Genomic DNA, 14,876 nt, shown 5'->3' on the forward strand with positions numbered 1-14,876 from the left:
ACATGTTGTTTCTCACATACAGGTAGCTAGTTAGCTAGAGGTAAACAGTTATTTTCCTTCTGTGAAAGGTAGTGTAATTCCCATACTTGATGGCCTGACACCTGATGATGATCCGGTCGCCCATGTGCTCTTTGGGACAGTCGGGAATGGGCCGGATCTCCACTGCATCATCCTGGAATACCAAAGGAATGTCATGGATCCAGCCACTCAATTCAAGTCAAGCATGCACAGAATCATTGACTGTATGTATATGTGTGTGTGTGTCCCTCTCTCACCTCGTCGGCGGGTGGGTACAGGGCAAACAGCTCAGGGTGGCGGTTCCCCTGCCGGGCTTCCTGGTTGAACCTGTCCAGGTCGTCATGGTTACTGAAGTGCAGCAGCCCCTCCACTCTGGGATCAGGGGTCAGACCAGAGCGGAGGTCAAAGTCAGAGGAGGTCAGGGTCCTGCTGGAGTCATCACTCAGTACCGCCAGAGACGGGGACTTCACCTGTAACAACAATGACTGGTATTAGGAGAGAGAGGAGGACAGAGACGGGGACTTCACCTGTAATAATATTAATAATGACTGGTATTAGGAGAGAGAGGAGGACAGAGACGGGGACTTCACCTGTAATAATATTAATAATGACTGGTATTAGGAGAGAGAGGAGGACAGAGACGGGGACTTCACCTGTAATAATATTAATAATGACTGGTATTAGGAGAGAGAGGAGGACAGAGATTTCACCTGTAATAATATAAATAATGACTGGTATTAGGAGAGAGAGGAGGACAGGGAGCGAGAGGAGGGCAGGGACGGTGACTTCACCTGTAATAATAATGACAGGTATTAGGAGAGAGAGGAGGACAGAGAGCGAGAGGAGGTCAGGGAGAGAGATGAGGACAGGGAGCGAGAGGAGGACAGGGAGCGAGAGGAGGACAGGGAGAGAGAGGTGGGAGGAGGATGGAAGAGAGACAAAATCCCCAAATAATGTTGAATTCTCCCAACAAAATAACGTTGAATTCTCCCAACAAAATAATTTCACTCAAGTGTATTGCATATAGGCCTAGATAAGTGTTCCAAATACTTGCAGCACTCTAAGTGTATAGGCCGGTAACTTGCTATGCAATCGCAGTGGATAAGACATCCATAGATGATTAACTGTGTGTGAACATCAAGAGAATCGAAACAAGCTCATGGAATCCATAACTAATGGGTTTCAACTCCAGGGGAGCCCAGTAACTTCTAAGTGAAAGGGTGCCCCTTAACACCATGGAGAGATCATAGTACTCCCTGATTAACTACATCCATATGGAATCACACTCCAACTGAGCTACATGACTGGACAGCTCTGAATTCTCAGGCTGTGTCCTGTTTTCAACCACCCCTACCAACCCCCTTCCTCCTCACAGCACCCTCCTCACCAACCCCCTTCCTCCTCACAGCACCCTCCTCACCAACCCCCTTCCTCCTCACAGCACCCCCCCCCCCCACCCTACCAACCCCCTTCCTCCTCACAGTACCTCCCCCACCCTACCAACCCCCTTCCTCCTCACAGCACCCTCCTCACCAACCCCCTTCCTCCTCACAGCACCCCCCCCCCCCCCCACCCTACCAACCCCCTTCCTCCTCACAGTACCCCCCCACCCTACCAACCCCCTTCCTCCTCACAGTACCCCCCCCCCCCCACCCTACCAACTCCCTTCCTCCTCACAGGACCCCCCCCCTCCACCCTACCAACCCCGTTTCTCCTCACAGCACCCTCCTCACCAACCCCCTTCCTCCTCACAGCACCCCCCCCCCCCCACCCTACCAACCCCCTTCCTCCTCACAGTACCCCCCCACCCTACCAACCCCCTTCCTCCTCACAGTACCCCCCCCCCCCCCACCCTACCAACTCCCTTCCTCCTCACAGGACCCCCCCCCTCCACCCTACCAACCCCGTTTCTCCTCACAGCACCCGCCCACCAACCCCCTTCCTTCTCACAGCAGCCCCCCACCAACCCCCTTCCTTCTCACAGCACCCCCCTCACCCTTCATTCCTCTTTTCTGTTGCAATCCTGCAGTAAATCTGCCTAATTTAGTTTCAAATATTTCATTTGAATTACTAAAATATTTTGGCTTCATCAACAATCCTAAAATTTAAGGGGAAACATCCATCCATCTTCCATCTAACCTCCACTCCCCAAGCCCTGCTTAACTGTGCCCCTATCCCACAGGATTACTAATGACCAGTGTGAAGCAGGGGACCATTAGAGGCTGACTGACAATAGGCCGGTTCTTCCCCTCTCTCCCTCTCTCGCTCTCTCTTCGGCCTAGAGCGGATGGGAAAAACACGGCTAGAACAAGGGTCTTTGGTTTGGGTGATTAGGACTTGGTAAGGCTGGGGGGTGGGGCTGGGGAGCTGGGGATGGACCTTGGGACTTGGGAGTGGGACTTCACTGTCAGGGCTTGGAGATTTGAGTTTGGGACTATAGACTGACAGAGGTGGGGGGCTGGAGAAGGGGGCTGGAGGAGGGGTTGGCTGGGTGCTGGCTGGAGATTTGGCAGGACAGAGAGCTGGATGTTGGCTGGGGCAGGTCGGAAGCAGAGGGGGACTACATGAATATTCACGTCTCATTGTGTGCAGGTCAGGCTGGGTAGACATGAGGGAGACGGTGCCAGGATGGAGGTAATAGAAACAGGAAAAGCACGTCTGTGTTCAGTGTTATGCTCCCCAAACCCTACCCCTCCCCAACCGCTCCCCTCCCCCTCCCCAACCGCTCCCCAACCCCAACGCTCCCCAACCCCAACGCTCCCCAACCCCTCCCCTCGCTCCCCAACCGCTCCCCAACCCCAACGCTCCCCAACCGCTCCCCAACCCCAACGCTCCCCAACCCCTCCCCTCGCTCCCCAACCCCAATGCTCCCCAACCCCAACGCTCCCCAACCGCTCCCCAACCACAACGCTCCCGAACCCCTCCCCTCGCTCCCCAACCCCAACGCTCCCCAACCGCTCCCCAACCCCTCCCCTTGCTCCCCAACCGCTCCGCTCCCCAACACCTCCCCAACCGCTCCGCTCCCCAACACCTCCCCAACCGCTCTGTTCCCCAACACCTCTCCAACCACTCTGTTCCCCAACCACTCCCCAACACCTCTCCAACCGCTCTGTTCCCCAACCACTCCCCAAAACCTCTCCAACCGCTCTGTTCCCCAACCACTCCCCAACACCTCTCCAACCGCTCTGTTCCCCAACCACTCCCCAACACCTCTCCAACCGCTCTGTTCCCCTACTAATCCCCAACACCTCCCCTCGCTCCTCAACACCCACCCCCCTCCCCGCTCCCCAACCCCTCCCGTCACTCTGTCTCGCTTTCTATGGTTACCTCGCTCTGTTCTCTCACTCTAATTTTCTCTACTTCTTTCTCTCCTTCTTTCATTGCACACTGATTAGAATTTCCTCACAAGAACAGATATTCTAAAACTAAAAGACAACCTATATCTATCAATCTGAGGAATCAGGAGATGTTGCTTGAAACAACTCTAGTATTCAGGTTTCATGTTGGGCATGTCATCTTTCTCTGATAGAAAACCCAGGGTATTATGTTTATCTAATTATTTCCCTCCGTAATGTAATCTTTGGATCTGATACCTGAATGTCCTACTACAGTACACTCTGAATACACGTTGGTCCTCTGATAACAATGGGACTGACAAAACTGCTCCTTACGGACCCAAACCCGGATATATTTTGGAATGCCATTTTTGTTGTTGTTGTGTATATGTTTATTGTGCTTACCGGTGTCTCTAGTTTCTCTGGCTGCACGTCAGACTCAAATGTCTGTTTCTGCAGAGTTTTGTGTAGACATGCCCGCTCCGAATATGCACTCCAACTATCTCCCTGGCACCTGCGCACACACACACACACACACACACACACACACCTTTTTTTATCTTATCAGAGCAGATTAGATGTAGTATTCCACCCCCCACATAGATACAAAGCCCCAGGACGTGGATGAAAGGACGTGGATGACCAGGAGACTGACTGTGTGTGTGTGTATGTACACTACCGGTCAAAAGTTTTAGAACCCCTACTCATTCAAGGGTTTTTCTATATTTTTACATTGTAGAATAATAGTGAAGACATCACAACTATGAAATAACACATGGAATCATGTAGTAACCAAAAAAGTGTTAAACAAATCAAAATGTATTTTCAAATAGCCACACTTTGCCTTGATGACAGCTTTGCACACTCTTGGCATTCTCTCAACCAGCTTCATGAGGTAGTCACCTGGAATGCATTTCAATTAACAGGTGTGTCTTCTTAAAAGTTCATTTGTGGAATTTCTTTCCTTCTTAATGCGTTTGAGCCAATCAGTTGTGTTGTGACAAGGTAGGTGTGGTAAACAGAAGATAGTCCTGATTGGTAAAAGACCAAGTCCGTATTATGGCAAGAACAGCTCTAATAAGCAAAGAGAAACGACTGTCCATTATTACTTCAAGACATGAAGGTCAGGTCAGGTCATAACAGACACATCTCAACATCAACTTTTCAGAGGAGACTGCGTGAATCAGGCCTTCATGGTCGATTTGCTGCAAAGAAACCACCACTAAAGGACACCAATAATAAGAAGAGACATGCTTGGGTCAAGAAACACGAGCAATGGACATTAGAACGATGGAAATGTGTACTTTGGTCTGGAGTGAAATGTAAGATTTTTGGTTCCAACCGCTGTGTCTTTGTGAGACGAGTGTGGGTGAACGGATTATCTCCGCATGTGTATTTCCCACAGTGAAGCATGGAGGAGGAGATGTTAGGGTGTGGGGGTGCTTTGCTGCTGACACCATCTGTGATTTTATTTAGAATTTAAGGCCACTTAACCAGCATGGCTACCACAGCATTCTGCAGCAATACTCCATCCCATCTGGTTTGGGCTTAGTGGGACTGTCATTTATCTATAACAGGACAATGACCCAACACACCTCCAGGCTGTGTAAGGGCTATTTTACCAAGAAGGAGAGTGATGGAGTGCTGCATCAGATGACCTGGCCTCCACAACCCCCAGACCTCAACCAAATTGAGATGGTTTGGGATGAGTCGGAACGCAGAGTGAAGGAAAAGACTGTTGGAAAAGCATTCCAAGTGAAGATGGCTGAGAGAATGTCAAGAGTGTGCAAAGGGTGCCTATTTGAAGAATCTCAAATATAAAATATATTTTGATTTGTTTAACACTATTTTGGTTACTAAATGATTCCATGTGTGTTATTTCATAGTTTTCATGTCTTCACGATTATTCTACAATGTAGAAAATAGTACAAATAAAGAAAAACCCTTGAATGAGTAGGTATTCTAAAACTTTTGACTGGTAGTGTATGTGTGCCAGCAGTAGACGGTGGGCCTAGGCTGTGATAAGTAATCAGTGTGTGGTATGTGTGAAGATAACCCCTCTGTCTATCACTGTCTCTCAGACATCTCTCTATAGACAGAGACAGAGACAGACAGACAGACAGACAGACACAGCCAGACTTGGTGCTGCACCTGAGAAGGAAACCACTGCACAGGTTTCCACTGTATAAACCACTGCATAGGTTTCCACTGTGTTGTATGCCCCAGTGGTCATCAACCCTGGTCCTGAAGACTGAGCCACTTGGTGTGCAGCCTTTAGTCAAGCTGGCCCAAAGCCTGCACACCAGGTAGCTCTCCAGGTAGTCCAGGGTTAGTGACCACTAGCATTCACATATCTAGCATTTTACAGGTCAGTAGTCACAAGGGAAAGGATATTAGGAAAGAAAGCAGCCCCTGAATGTGTCTAAGAGTTGATCAAAGGAAGTTTACCTCCTGCTGACCATCAGCCAGGGTTGGGTGTAACTCTGAACACAGTCCCTGACATGGGAATCCAACTCCACCCTATAGAGATATAGGCGGTCAGCGAGGGATTGAGATGGATGTTAAGCACACATACACACTCATTACATGCACACACAATCCTTTTTCCCTCATTCTGCAGTCCCATCTCATCAGCACTATCTGTAACATCATGTTCAAGGTGAGTGACAATCCTAAAACAATAAGATACCACTGTCAGAATATGTTCACTATTTCACACCCTCTTGGGATGTAAGAGCCTTCTGAGGTAGACTTATTCTATTCCATTATAAGTGGGACCTAGGGAACTAGTGGGTGGGGTGTCATCTGGACGCAGATATAGGTTGATAGTGGAGAAAGTTACTGGGACTATTGGAATAATAGCCAGGCTTAAATCAATGTCTAATCCAGACCTCTAGACCCTCCCTGCTCTCTCCTCGATATGTGGGGATCTGATAGGCATAACAATCTAGTAACATGGTTGAGTTTATTCTATATTGATCATGTGACCATGCGACCCACCCCTCCTCCGGTACAGAGTGGCGTACGGTCCGACACTCCTTCTCCACCAGTTCTACTTCCAGGTCGTCGTCGGGAAAATCTCCAAGCTCCTGCATGAGGGCGGAGTCTCCACTCCGTAGCTGTGACATCAGAAACTCTTCCAGGTCCAAGGGCTCCACCGCGTCATATGACTGGGGCTGGAGAGACAGATATCATACTATTAAATAGTGTACAAAACATTATGAACATTTGCTCTTTTCATGACATAGACATGAACTTTTCCTCCATTATGTTATTGAGGTCACTTGTTAAATCCACTTCAAATCAGTGTAGATGAAGGGGAGGAGACATGTTAAAGAAGGCCTTCAGACAATTGAGACATTGATTGTGTATGTGCACCATTCAGGGTGAATGGGCAAGACAAAATATTTAAGTGCCTTTGAACAGGGTATGGGAGTAGGTAGGTGCCAGGTGCACTAGTTTGTGTCAAGAACTGCAACGCTGCTGGGTTTTTCATGCTCAACAGTTTCCTGTGTGAATTAAGAATGGTCCGCCACCCATAGGACATCCAGCCAACTTGACAACTGTGGGAAGTCAACATGGGCCAGCATCCCTGTGGAACACTTTCAACACCTTGTAAAGTCCAGGCCCCAACAAATTGGGGCAGTTCTGAGGGCAAAGGGGGGAGTGCAACTCAAGATTGGGAAGGTGTTCTTAATGTAAAGGGAAAGGGGAATGTCTTGTCAGTTGTACCACTGAATGCATTCAACTGAAATGTGTGTTCCGCATTTAACCCAACCCCTCTGAATCAGAGAGGAAGTAGAGAAGGGGCGAAGGAGACAGTGACAGAGAGAGAGCGGTAGAGGGAGAAAATAGAGATGCAGAGGGCACAGGCAGGAAACGGTTAAGGCACAAAGTTACCACATGTTGGCATTCTTAAGATTATGAATAAACCACTGTTGTGCATCTAAATGTGTCATTGATAGTCAGATTATTCCAGATATGTATTCCCTGGCTTCAATGAAAGGAATGCCTGGAAACAAACCAAGAACCTAACAACACATTGTTTAAAGTACAAACAGAGAGAGAGGGGCAGGAAAAGAGAGGCATAGAGAGAGCGAGAGAGGCATTCAGAGAGAGCGAGAGAGAGAGAGGCATACAGAGAGAGCGAGAGAGAGAGGCATACAGAGAGAGCGAGAGAGAGAGGCATACAGAGAGAGCGAGAGAGAGAGGCATACAGAGAGAGCGAGAGAGAGAGGCATACAGAGAGAGCGAGAGGCATACAGAGAGAGCGAGAGAGAGAGAGAGAGACAGGGAGGCAGAGAGAGAGGCAGATAGAGAGCGAGGCATAGAGAGAGAGCGAGAGAGAGAGAGAGGCATACAGAGAGGTGTAGAGAGGGAGATCTAACCCCTTCTGGGGAAATCGTAAAACACTAAACAAAAAACAACACAAAGAGTTATCTATCAAAACGGAGGTGTATGAGTAAACCACTTCTCCAATACCTTTGGCCCTATAACAAAGAAGAAACAGCAAAAACTTATACAGGATCAAATACAAATCTTAGAAACTATTAAAGACAACCAGAACCCACTGGATTCTACAAATACATTGAATGAACTACAGGACAAAATACAAACTCTCCAACCCAAAAAGGCCTGTGGCATCATCCCAATATTTGTATCCAAGGACTGATCACCCCAATCCACAAAAGTGAAGACAAATGTGACCCCAATAACTACTGTGGAATATGCGTCAACAGTAACCTTGGGAAAATCCTCTGCATTATCATTAACAGCAGACTCGTATATTTCCTCAATGAAAACAATGTACTGAGCAAATGTCAAATTGGCTTTTTATCAAATTACCGTACAACAGACCATGTATTCACCCTGCACACCCTAATTGACAACCAAACAAACCAAAACAAAGGCAAAGTCTTCTCATGCTTTGTTGATTTCAAAAAAGCCTTCGACTCAATTTGGCATGAGGGTCTGCTATACAAATTGATGGAAAGTGGTGTTGGGGGTAAAACATACGACATTATAAAATCCATGTACACAAACAACAAGTGTGCGGTTAAAATTGGCAAAAAACACACATTTCTTCACACAGGGTCGTGGGGTGAGACAGGGATGCAGCTAAAGCCCCACCCTCTTCAACATATACATCAACAAATTGGCGCAGGCACTAGAAAAGTGTGCAGCACCCGGCCTCACCCTACTAGAATCCGAAGTCAAATGTCTACTGTTTGCTGATGATCTGGTGCTTGTCACCAACCAAGGACACAGATTCAGACCTGGGCCCTGACAGTAAATCTCAGTAAGACCAAAATAATGGTGTTCCAAAAAAGGTCCAGGACCACAAATACAAATTCCATCTAGACACGGTTGCCCTAGAGCACACAAAAAACGATACATACCTTGGCCTAAACATCAGCGCCCACAGGTAACTTCCACAAAGCTGTGAACGATCTGAGAGACAAGGCAAGAAGGGCATTCTATGCCATCAAAAGGAACCTAAATTTCAACATACATTAGGATTTGGCTAAAAATACTTGAATCAGTCATAGAGCCCATTGCCCTTTATGGTTGTTAGGTCTGGGGTCCGCTCACCAACCAAGACTTCACAAAATGGGACAAACACCAAATTGAGACTGTGCATGCAGAATTCTGCAAAAATATCCTCTGTCTACAACGTAGAACACCAAATAATGTATGCAGAGCAGAATTAGGCCGATACCCACTAATTATCAACATCCAGAGAGGAGCTGTTAAATTCTACAACCACCTAAAAGAAAGCGATTCCCAAACCTTCCATAACAAAGCCATCACCTACAGAGAAATGAACCTGGAGAAGCATCCCCTAAGCAAGCTGGTCCTGGGACTCTGTTCACAAACACAAACACACCCCACAGAGCGCAAGGACAGCACTACAATTAGACCCAACCAAATCATGAGAAAACTAAAAGATAATTATTTCCAATGTGTCAAGTAATTAACAAAAAAACAGAGCAAACTAGAATGCTATTTGGCCCTAAACAGAGAGTACACAGTGGCAGAATACCTGTCCACTGTGACTGACCCAAACTTAAGGAAAACTTTGACTATGTACAGACTTAATGAGCATAGCCTTGCTATTGAGAAAGGCCGCCGTAGACAGACCTGGCTCTCAAGAGAAGACAGGCTATGTGCTCACTGCCCACAAAATGAGGTGGAAACTGAGCTGCACTTCCTAACCTCCTGCCCAATGCATGACCATATTAGAGATACATATTTCCCTCAGATTACACAGATCCACAAAGAATTCGAAAACAAATCCAATTTTGATAAACTCCCATATCTACTGGGTGAAATTCCACAGTGTGCCATCACAGCAGAAAGATTTGTGACCTGTTGCCACGAGAAAAGGGCAACCAGTGAAGAACAAACACTATTGTAAATACAACCCATATTTATGCTTATTTATTTTATCGTGTCCTTTAACCATTTGTACATTGTTAAAACACACACACACACACACATACACATATATATATATAACAATAAAGACAAAGACATTACGAATGTCATATTATATATATATAATATATGACATTCGTAATGTCTTTATTGTTTTGAAACTTCTGTATGTGTAATGTTTACTGTTAATTTTTATTGTTTATTTCACTTTATATATTCACTTTTAAATATTATCTACCTCACTTGCTTTGGCAACGTTAACACATGTTTCCCATGCCAATAAAGCCCTTGAATTGAATTGAATTGAGAGAGGCAGAAAGAGAAAGAGAGAGAGAGAGAGAGAGAGGCAGAGAGAGAGAGAGAGAGAGAGAGAGGCAGAGAGAGAGAGAGAGAGAGAGAGAGAGAGAGAGAGAGAGAGAGAGAGAGAGAGAGAGAGAGAGAGAGAGAGAGAGAGAGAGAGAGAGAGAGAGGCAGAAAGAGAAAGAGAGAGAGAGAGGCAGAAAGAGAAAGAGAGAGAGGCAGAAAGAGAAAGAGAAAGAGAGAGAGGCAGAAAGAGAAAGAGAGAGAGAGAGAGAGGCAGGCAGGGAGAGAGAGGCAGGCAGAAATAGAGAGGCAGAGAGAGAAAGAGAGAAAGAGAGAGGCAGAAAGAGAAAGAGAGAGAGGCAGGCAGAGAGAGAGAGAGAGAGGCAGAAAGAGAAAGAGAGAGAGAGAGAGGCAGGCAGAGAGAGAGAGAGGCAGGCAGAGAGAGAGAGAGAGGCAGGAAGAGAGAGAGAGAGGCATAGAAAGGCAGGCAGAGAGAGAGAGAGAGGCAGAGAGAGAGGCATTTTAGAGAGCTGGGAGGAGGACAGGTTTGAATACAACTCTCCTTTCAACAACCTCAGACCTGTCAAGGAACGAGAGGACTGAGCTCATTTACTTTCCATAGAAACTTTACATGTGCATGTGTGTGTATATTTGTGTGCTTGCATGCTGGTCTGTATTTGGATTTAGATATAAACTATTAAAAACGTATTTCTTCTCACGTTAGTCTATAAATCCTCGTCTTAACCCTCTGCAACCCCTGGACAACTATCCCCCTATTCTAACTCCTAAGGGGTGGCTGAGTCCACCTCATGACAGCTCATATGATTGACATAAAGACCCGTCAAACACAGAGCAGAAGAGAGAAGTGTCACGTGTGTAACATAATTCCGAGACAAAAACCCACAACAGTTATTGTTAAGTTGGTGTTGTGCTCTGTAGCCAACTCTGTAACTACTGTGGTGTTCAATGGGATTACTCTTCACATGGAAGCTGTAAGACACACACAAAACAATAACTGAGTGGTAGTCTAAGCAACTTGCCAAATTCTGTTCTAATTACATCACTATGGCAGTAACTGTGGGGTTACATATACAGTAGTGTAGTTACTATACGGGAATGTGTTAAGTGTGGCTCAGAAATCTGCCAACTCAAGCAAAGATCTGAATGGAGGATAATCTGGAAAGCACTTGAGAAGAGCTTAGATCACACTATAGAAGATATGAATATCTATAAATCACCACTCTACAAAGTGGAGAGGAGAGCATGTTCCCCTTAAATCACATCATGTTGTTACAGCAATATCCACAGTCAATGCAACAGCATCCAGCCTTATCCCAATCAAGTCTGCGATAAGAGTCAAAGAAATAAACGTTATTTTTTATCACCACAGAAGGCCATCCAATGACTATCGTAGACGAGAGGCTGCATTATAGAAATACGTAATCCAGATCTGTATCTTTATTAATTTCTATGGGCTGTATGCTGGGGCAATATGAGGGCATGGTTTGAAAGCTGAGCAGTGCAGGTGTTTCTCAGGGAGGGCTGTAGAGTGGAACCCGTGCAGACGACAGCATATCTGATCATATATCCGGCTGCTTTAGTGTGCAACATACCGCAGCAGACTAAAATGAAAATGCCCAGAAAACGTGAACTGTTGTGCTACCATCTGTTTTGTAAACGCTGTCTTTACCAGATGGTTCAAGACTTCATAGCTTCTGTTGTGTTTAGTGTGAGGAGTGAATCAGGACAAACATCCTAATTCTCCCTCACTTCTTTTCGTGAACCGCAGACATTTTAATGCTTGGGAATCAAGGCTGCATATCTCCTTCCATTATATATATTCTCTTTCCCTTCCTTAGCATGGAGCCAAATGAAACAAATCAATTCAAAATGTATGCATGCCTCGGTCCCAACTCCCAGGTATGCTGCATTATGGAGCAGTGCTCTCAGCCAGGCCAGCAACAGACTGTTGTCCCTACCAGCAGTCAGACTATTACACTACCACACTGTTACTCCTGAAGCAGTAAGCCATTTTAATGCTGGAATACATGTTTCAATCACTTTGTGCATGTCGTTATTATATTTTACAATACTTTACAATATCGATTTGGGGGGGTTTTGTATTTTGTCAAAAATATATTTGAGGATACATCTTGCCTGTCCCTAACAGTAAGACAGTTTTACTACCCAACTCTGCAATGTGTCATTTCAGCCTAATGAACAACCCGTAGCCTACTTCCCCAAGCTGAACCCCTGTACAGTCTGTACCAAATACGCAGTCTAACACCACATTACCTGCCTCCAACCTCACAACAATGGATGCTTCACACATTTGAAACAGAAAAGTGTCGGTCTCTAGATGACTGTTAGTAGAAATATAAACGCGCTGAATTGGAAGTAGACTTACCCCGCTAAATACTCAACATGTAAGAGGGAAGTTCACAAAATGGCGCATTCCGGAAACAAGAACCTACAGCCTGTACAGACTACTGGCAGTTACTGGTTTCTGACAACTCTTCCTCTAGAAGAGTTAACCACAAGCTCTTGCAAGACTCAAAGACACTCTTACACAACTCCAAAGTGACTCCTAGCCCCCACCCCAAGACACTTCGGGTAGATGTAAAAGGATTGGATAGGTATAAGCAATATGATGGAACTTAGTCCTAGCCTTTCAGCGGGCAACGTGGAGCCATCATCCTTAATACCCATGGAATGGTTTTAGGTCCCTACATGAAGTAGGTAAGGGAAGTGACCAGGGGTGGATTAGGTACGGAGCAGCAGTAAGTTCAAGTGAGGTAAAACACATGTCTACAGGAAGTGACATCAACAAGGCCTCCTCCAATCAGATTTTATGTTTCTTGAGATAGTGTACTCTTGCTTGTTTATGTGGTTCTGACAATAGTGGGCATACACAGACAAGCATAACACAAACACACACGTGATCCATCATTTTGGAAATGACTAACTAATAACAATACTCATCATTATAAGTCCTACAAATAGAGAGATGAATCATACAAATAATCATCGCACACATCTGCCTGCAGCTCCACTGATCTCCTCCACAATGGTGCACCATGGGAAAATATAATTTGATTATGGTATTAAATAAACTCTCTCCCGCATCGCAAATCCACAGATATAACAGATTTGCCAGTATAAGCTGGAAGGTAAGCAGGCCGTCCCATCCCTCTACAGTAGCCTGGGCCCTGACCCATTTCCCAAGCAGGCTAAAGATTAACCATAATAACTAGGGGATGGGCCAACTCTCCCTCCTCTGGCCTAGTCAGCTGACTAGCAGCAGAGAGAGAAATATCTAAGGGCTCAAGCCTAGTGAGTCAGACAGTCAGAGACACAAAGACTTGACGCCTAAAGCCTGACAAATATAGAGAGGTATTAGTGCACTTAAAACAAGACCGAGAGACAGACAGATCAAATTAAAGTTTATTTGTCACGTGCGCCAAATACAACAGGTGTAGAGCTTACATTGAAATGCTTACTTACAGGCTCTAACCAATAGTGCAAAAAAGGTATTAGGTGAACAATAGGTAAGTCAAGAAATAAAACAACAGTAAAAAGACAGGCTATATACAGTAGCAAGGCAATAAATGTAGCGAGGTTACATACAGGCACCGGTTAGTCAGGCTGATTGAGGTAGTATGTACATGTAGATATGGTTAAAGTTACTATGCATATATGATGAACAGAGAGTAGCAGTAGCATAAAATAGGGGTTGGTGGGTGGTGGGACACAATGCAGATAGCCAGGTTAGCCAATGTGCTGGAGCACTGGTTGGTCGGGCCAATTGAGGTAGTATGTACATGAATGTATAGTTAAAGTGACTATGCATACATGATAAACAGAGAGTAGCAGCAGCGTAAAAGAGGGGTTGGGGGTGAACACAATGCAAATAGTCCGGGTAGCTATTTGATTACCTGTTCAGGAGTCTTATTGCTTGGGGGTAAAAACAGTTGAGAAGCATTTTTGTCCTAGACTTGGCACGCTGGTATCGCTTGCCATGCGGTAGTAGAGAGAACAGTCTATGACTGGGGTGGCTGGGGTCTTTGACAATTTTTAGGGCCTTCCTCTGACAACGCCTGGTATAGAGGTCCTGGAGGTCCAGTGATGCAACCAGCTAGGGTCTTCCTCTGACACCGCCTGGTGTAGAGGTCCTGGAGGTCCAGTGGTGCAACCAGTCAGGATGCTCTCGATGTTGCAGCTGTAGAACCTTTTGAGGATCTGAGGACCCATGCCAAATCATTTTAGTTTCCTGAGGGGGAATAGGCTTTGTCGTTCCTTAGTCTTGGTTACGTTGAAGGTTAGGTTGTTAATCTGGCACCACCCGGCCAGGTCTCTGACCTCCTCCCTATAGGCTGTCTCGTCGTTGTCGGTGATCAGGCCACTGTTGTGTAGTCTGCAAACTTAATGATGGTGTTGGAGTCATGCCTGACCATGCAGTCGTGGGTCAACAGGGAGTACAGGAGGAGACTGAGCACGCACCCTTGGGGGGCTCAAGTGTTGAGGATCAGCGTGGCAGATGTGTTGCTATCTAACATCACCACCTGGGGGCGGCCCGTCAGGAAGTCCAGAATCCAGTTGCAGAGGGAGATGTTTAGTCCCAGGATCCTTAGCTTAGTGATGAGCTTTGAGGGTACTATGGTGTTGAATGCTGAGCTGTAGTAAATGAATAGCATTCTCACATACAGTGGGGCAAAAAAGTATTTAGTCAGCCACCAATTGTGCAAGTTCTCCCACTTAAAAAGATGAGGCCTGTAATTTTAA

General features: G+C 46.0%; 1 protein-coding gene across 7 annotated transcripts in view; it reads right to left on the reverse strand.

Moving 5' to 3' along the window:
* LOC110535102 (dedicator of cytokinesis protein 8) overlaps positions 1 to 14,876 on the reverse strand; it is a 79,930-nt gene that overhangs the window by 48,539 nt on the left and 16,515 nt on the right. For 4 of the 7 annotated variants that reach the window (XR_016484672.1, XR_016484673.1, XM_036936203.2 and 1 more), the window contains exons 3-7: positions 6,354 to 6,529; positions 5,802 to 5,873; positions 3,759 to 3,867; positions 276 to 488; positions 87 to 172 (exon numbers count right to left, since the gene is read on the reverse strand). Coding sequence is in view for 4 of the 7 variants with exons in the window: in XM_036936203.2 (XP_036792098.1) it covers positions 87 to 172; positions 276 to 488; positions 3,759 to 3,867; positions 5,802 to 5,873; positions 6,354 to 6,529 (656 nt within the window). In the remaining 3 variants the exon portion in view is untranslated. Of the gene's footprint in view, positions 1 to 86; positions 173 to 275; positions 489 to 3,758; positions 3,868 to 5,801; positions 5,874 to 6,353; positions 6,530 to 12,501; positions 12,877 to 14,876 lie in introns of those variants that run through there. The other 3 variants (XR_016484674.1, XM_090191064.1, XM_036936205.2) reach the window with 1 other exon arrangement.

This window comes from Oncorhynchus mykiss, chromosome 11 (genome assembly GCF_057628025.1).
Source record: "Oncorhynchus mykiss isolate SJ-2025 chromosome 11, ASM5762802v1, whole genome shotgun sequence".
NCBI classification, from domain to species: Eukaryota; Metazoa; Chordata; class Actinopteri; order Salmoniformes; family Salmonidae; genus Oncorhynchus; species Oncorhynchus mykiss.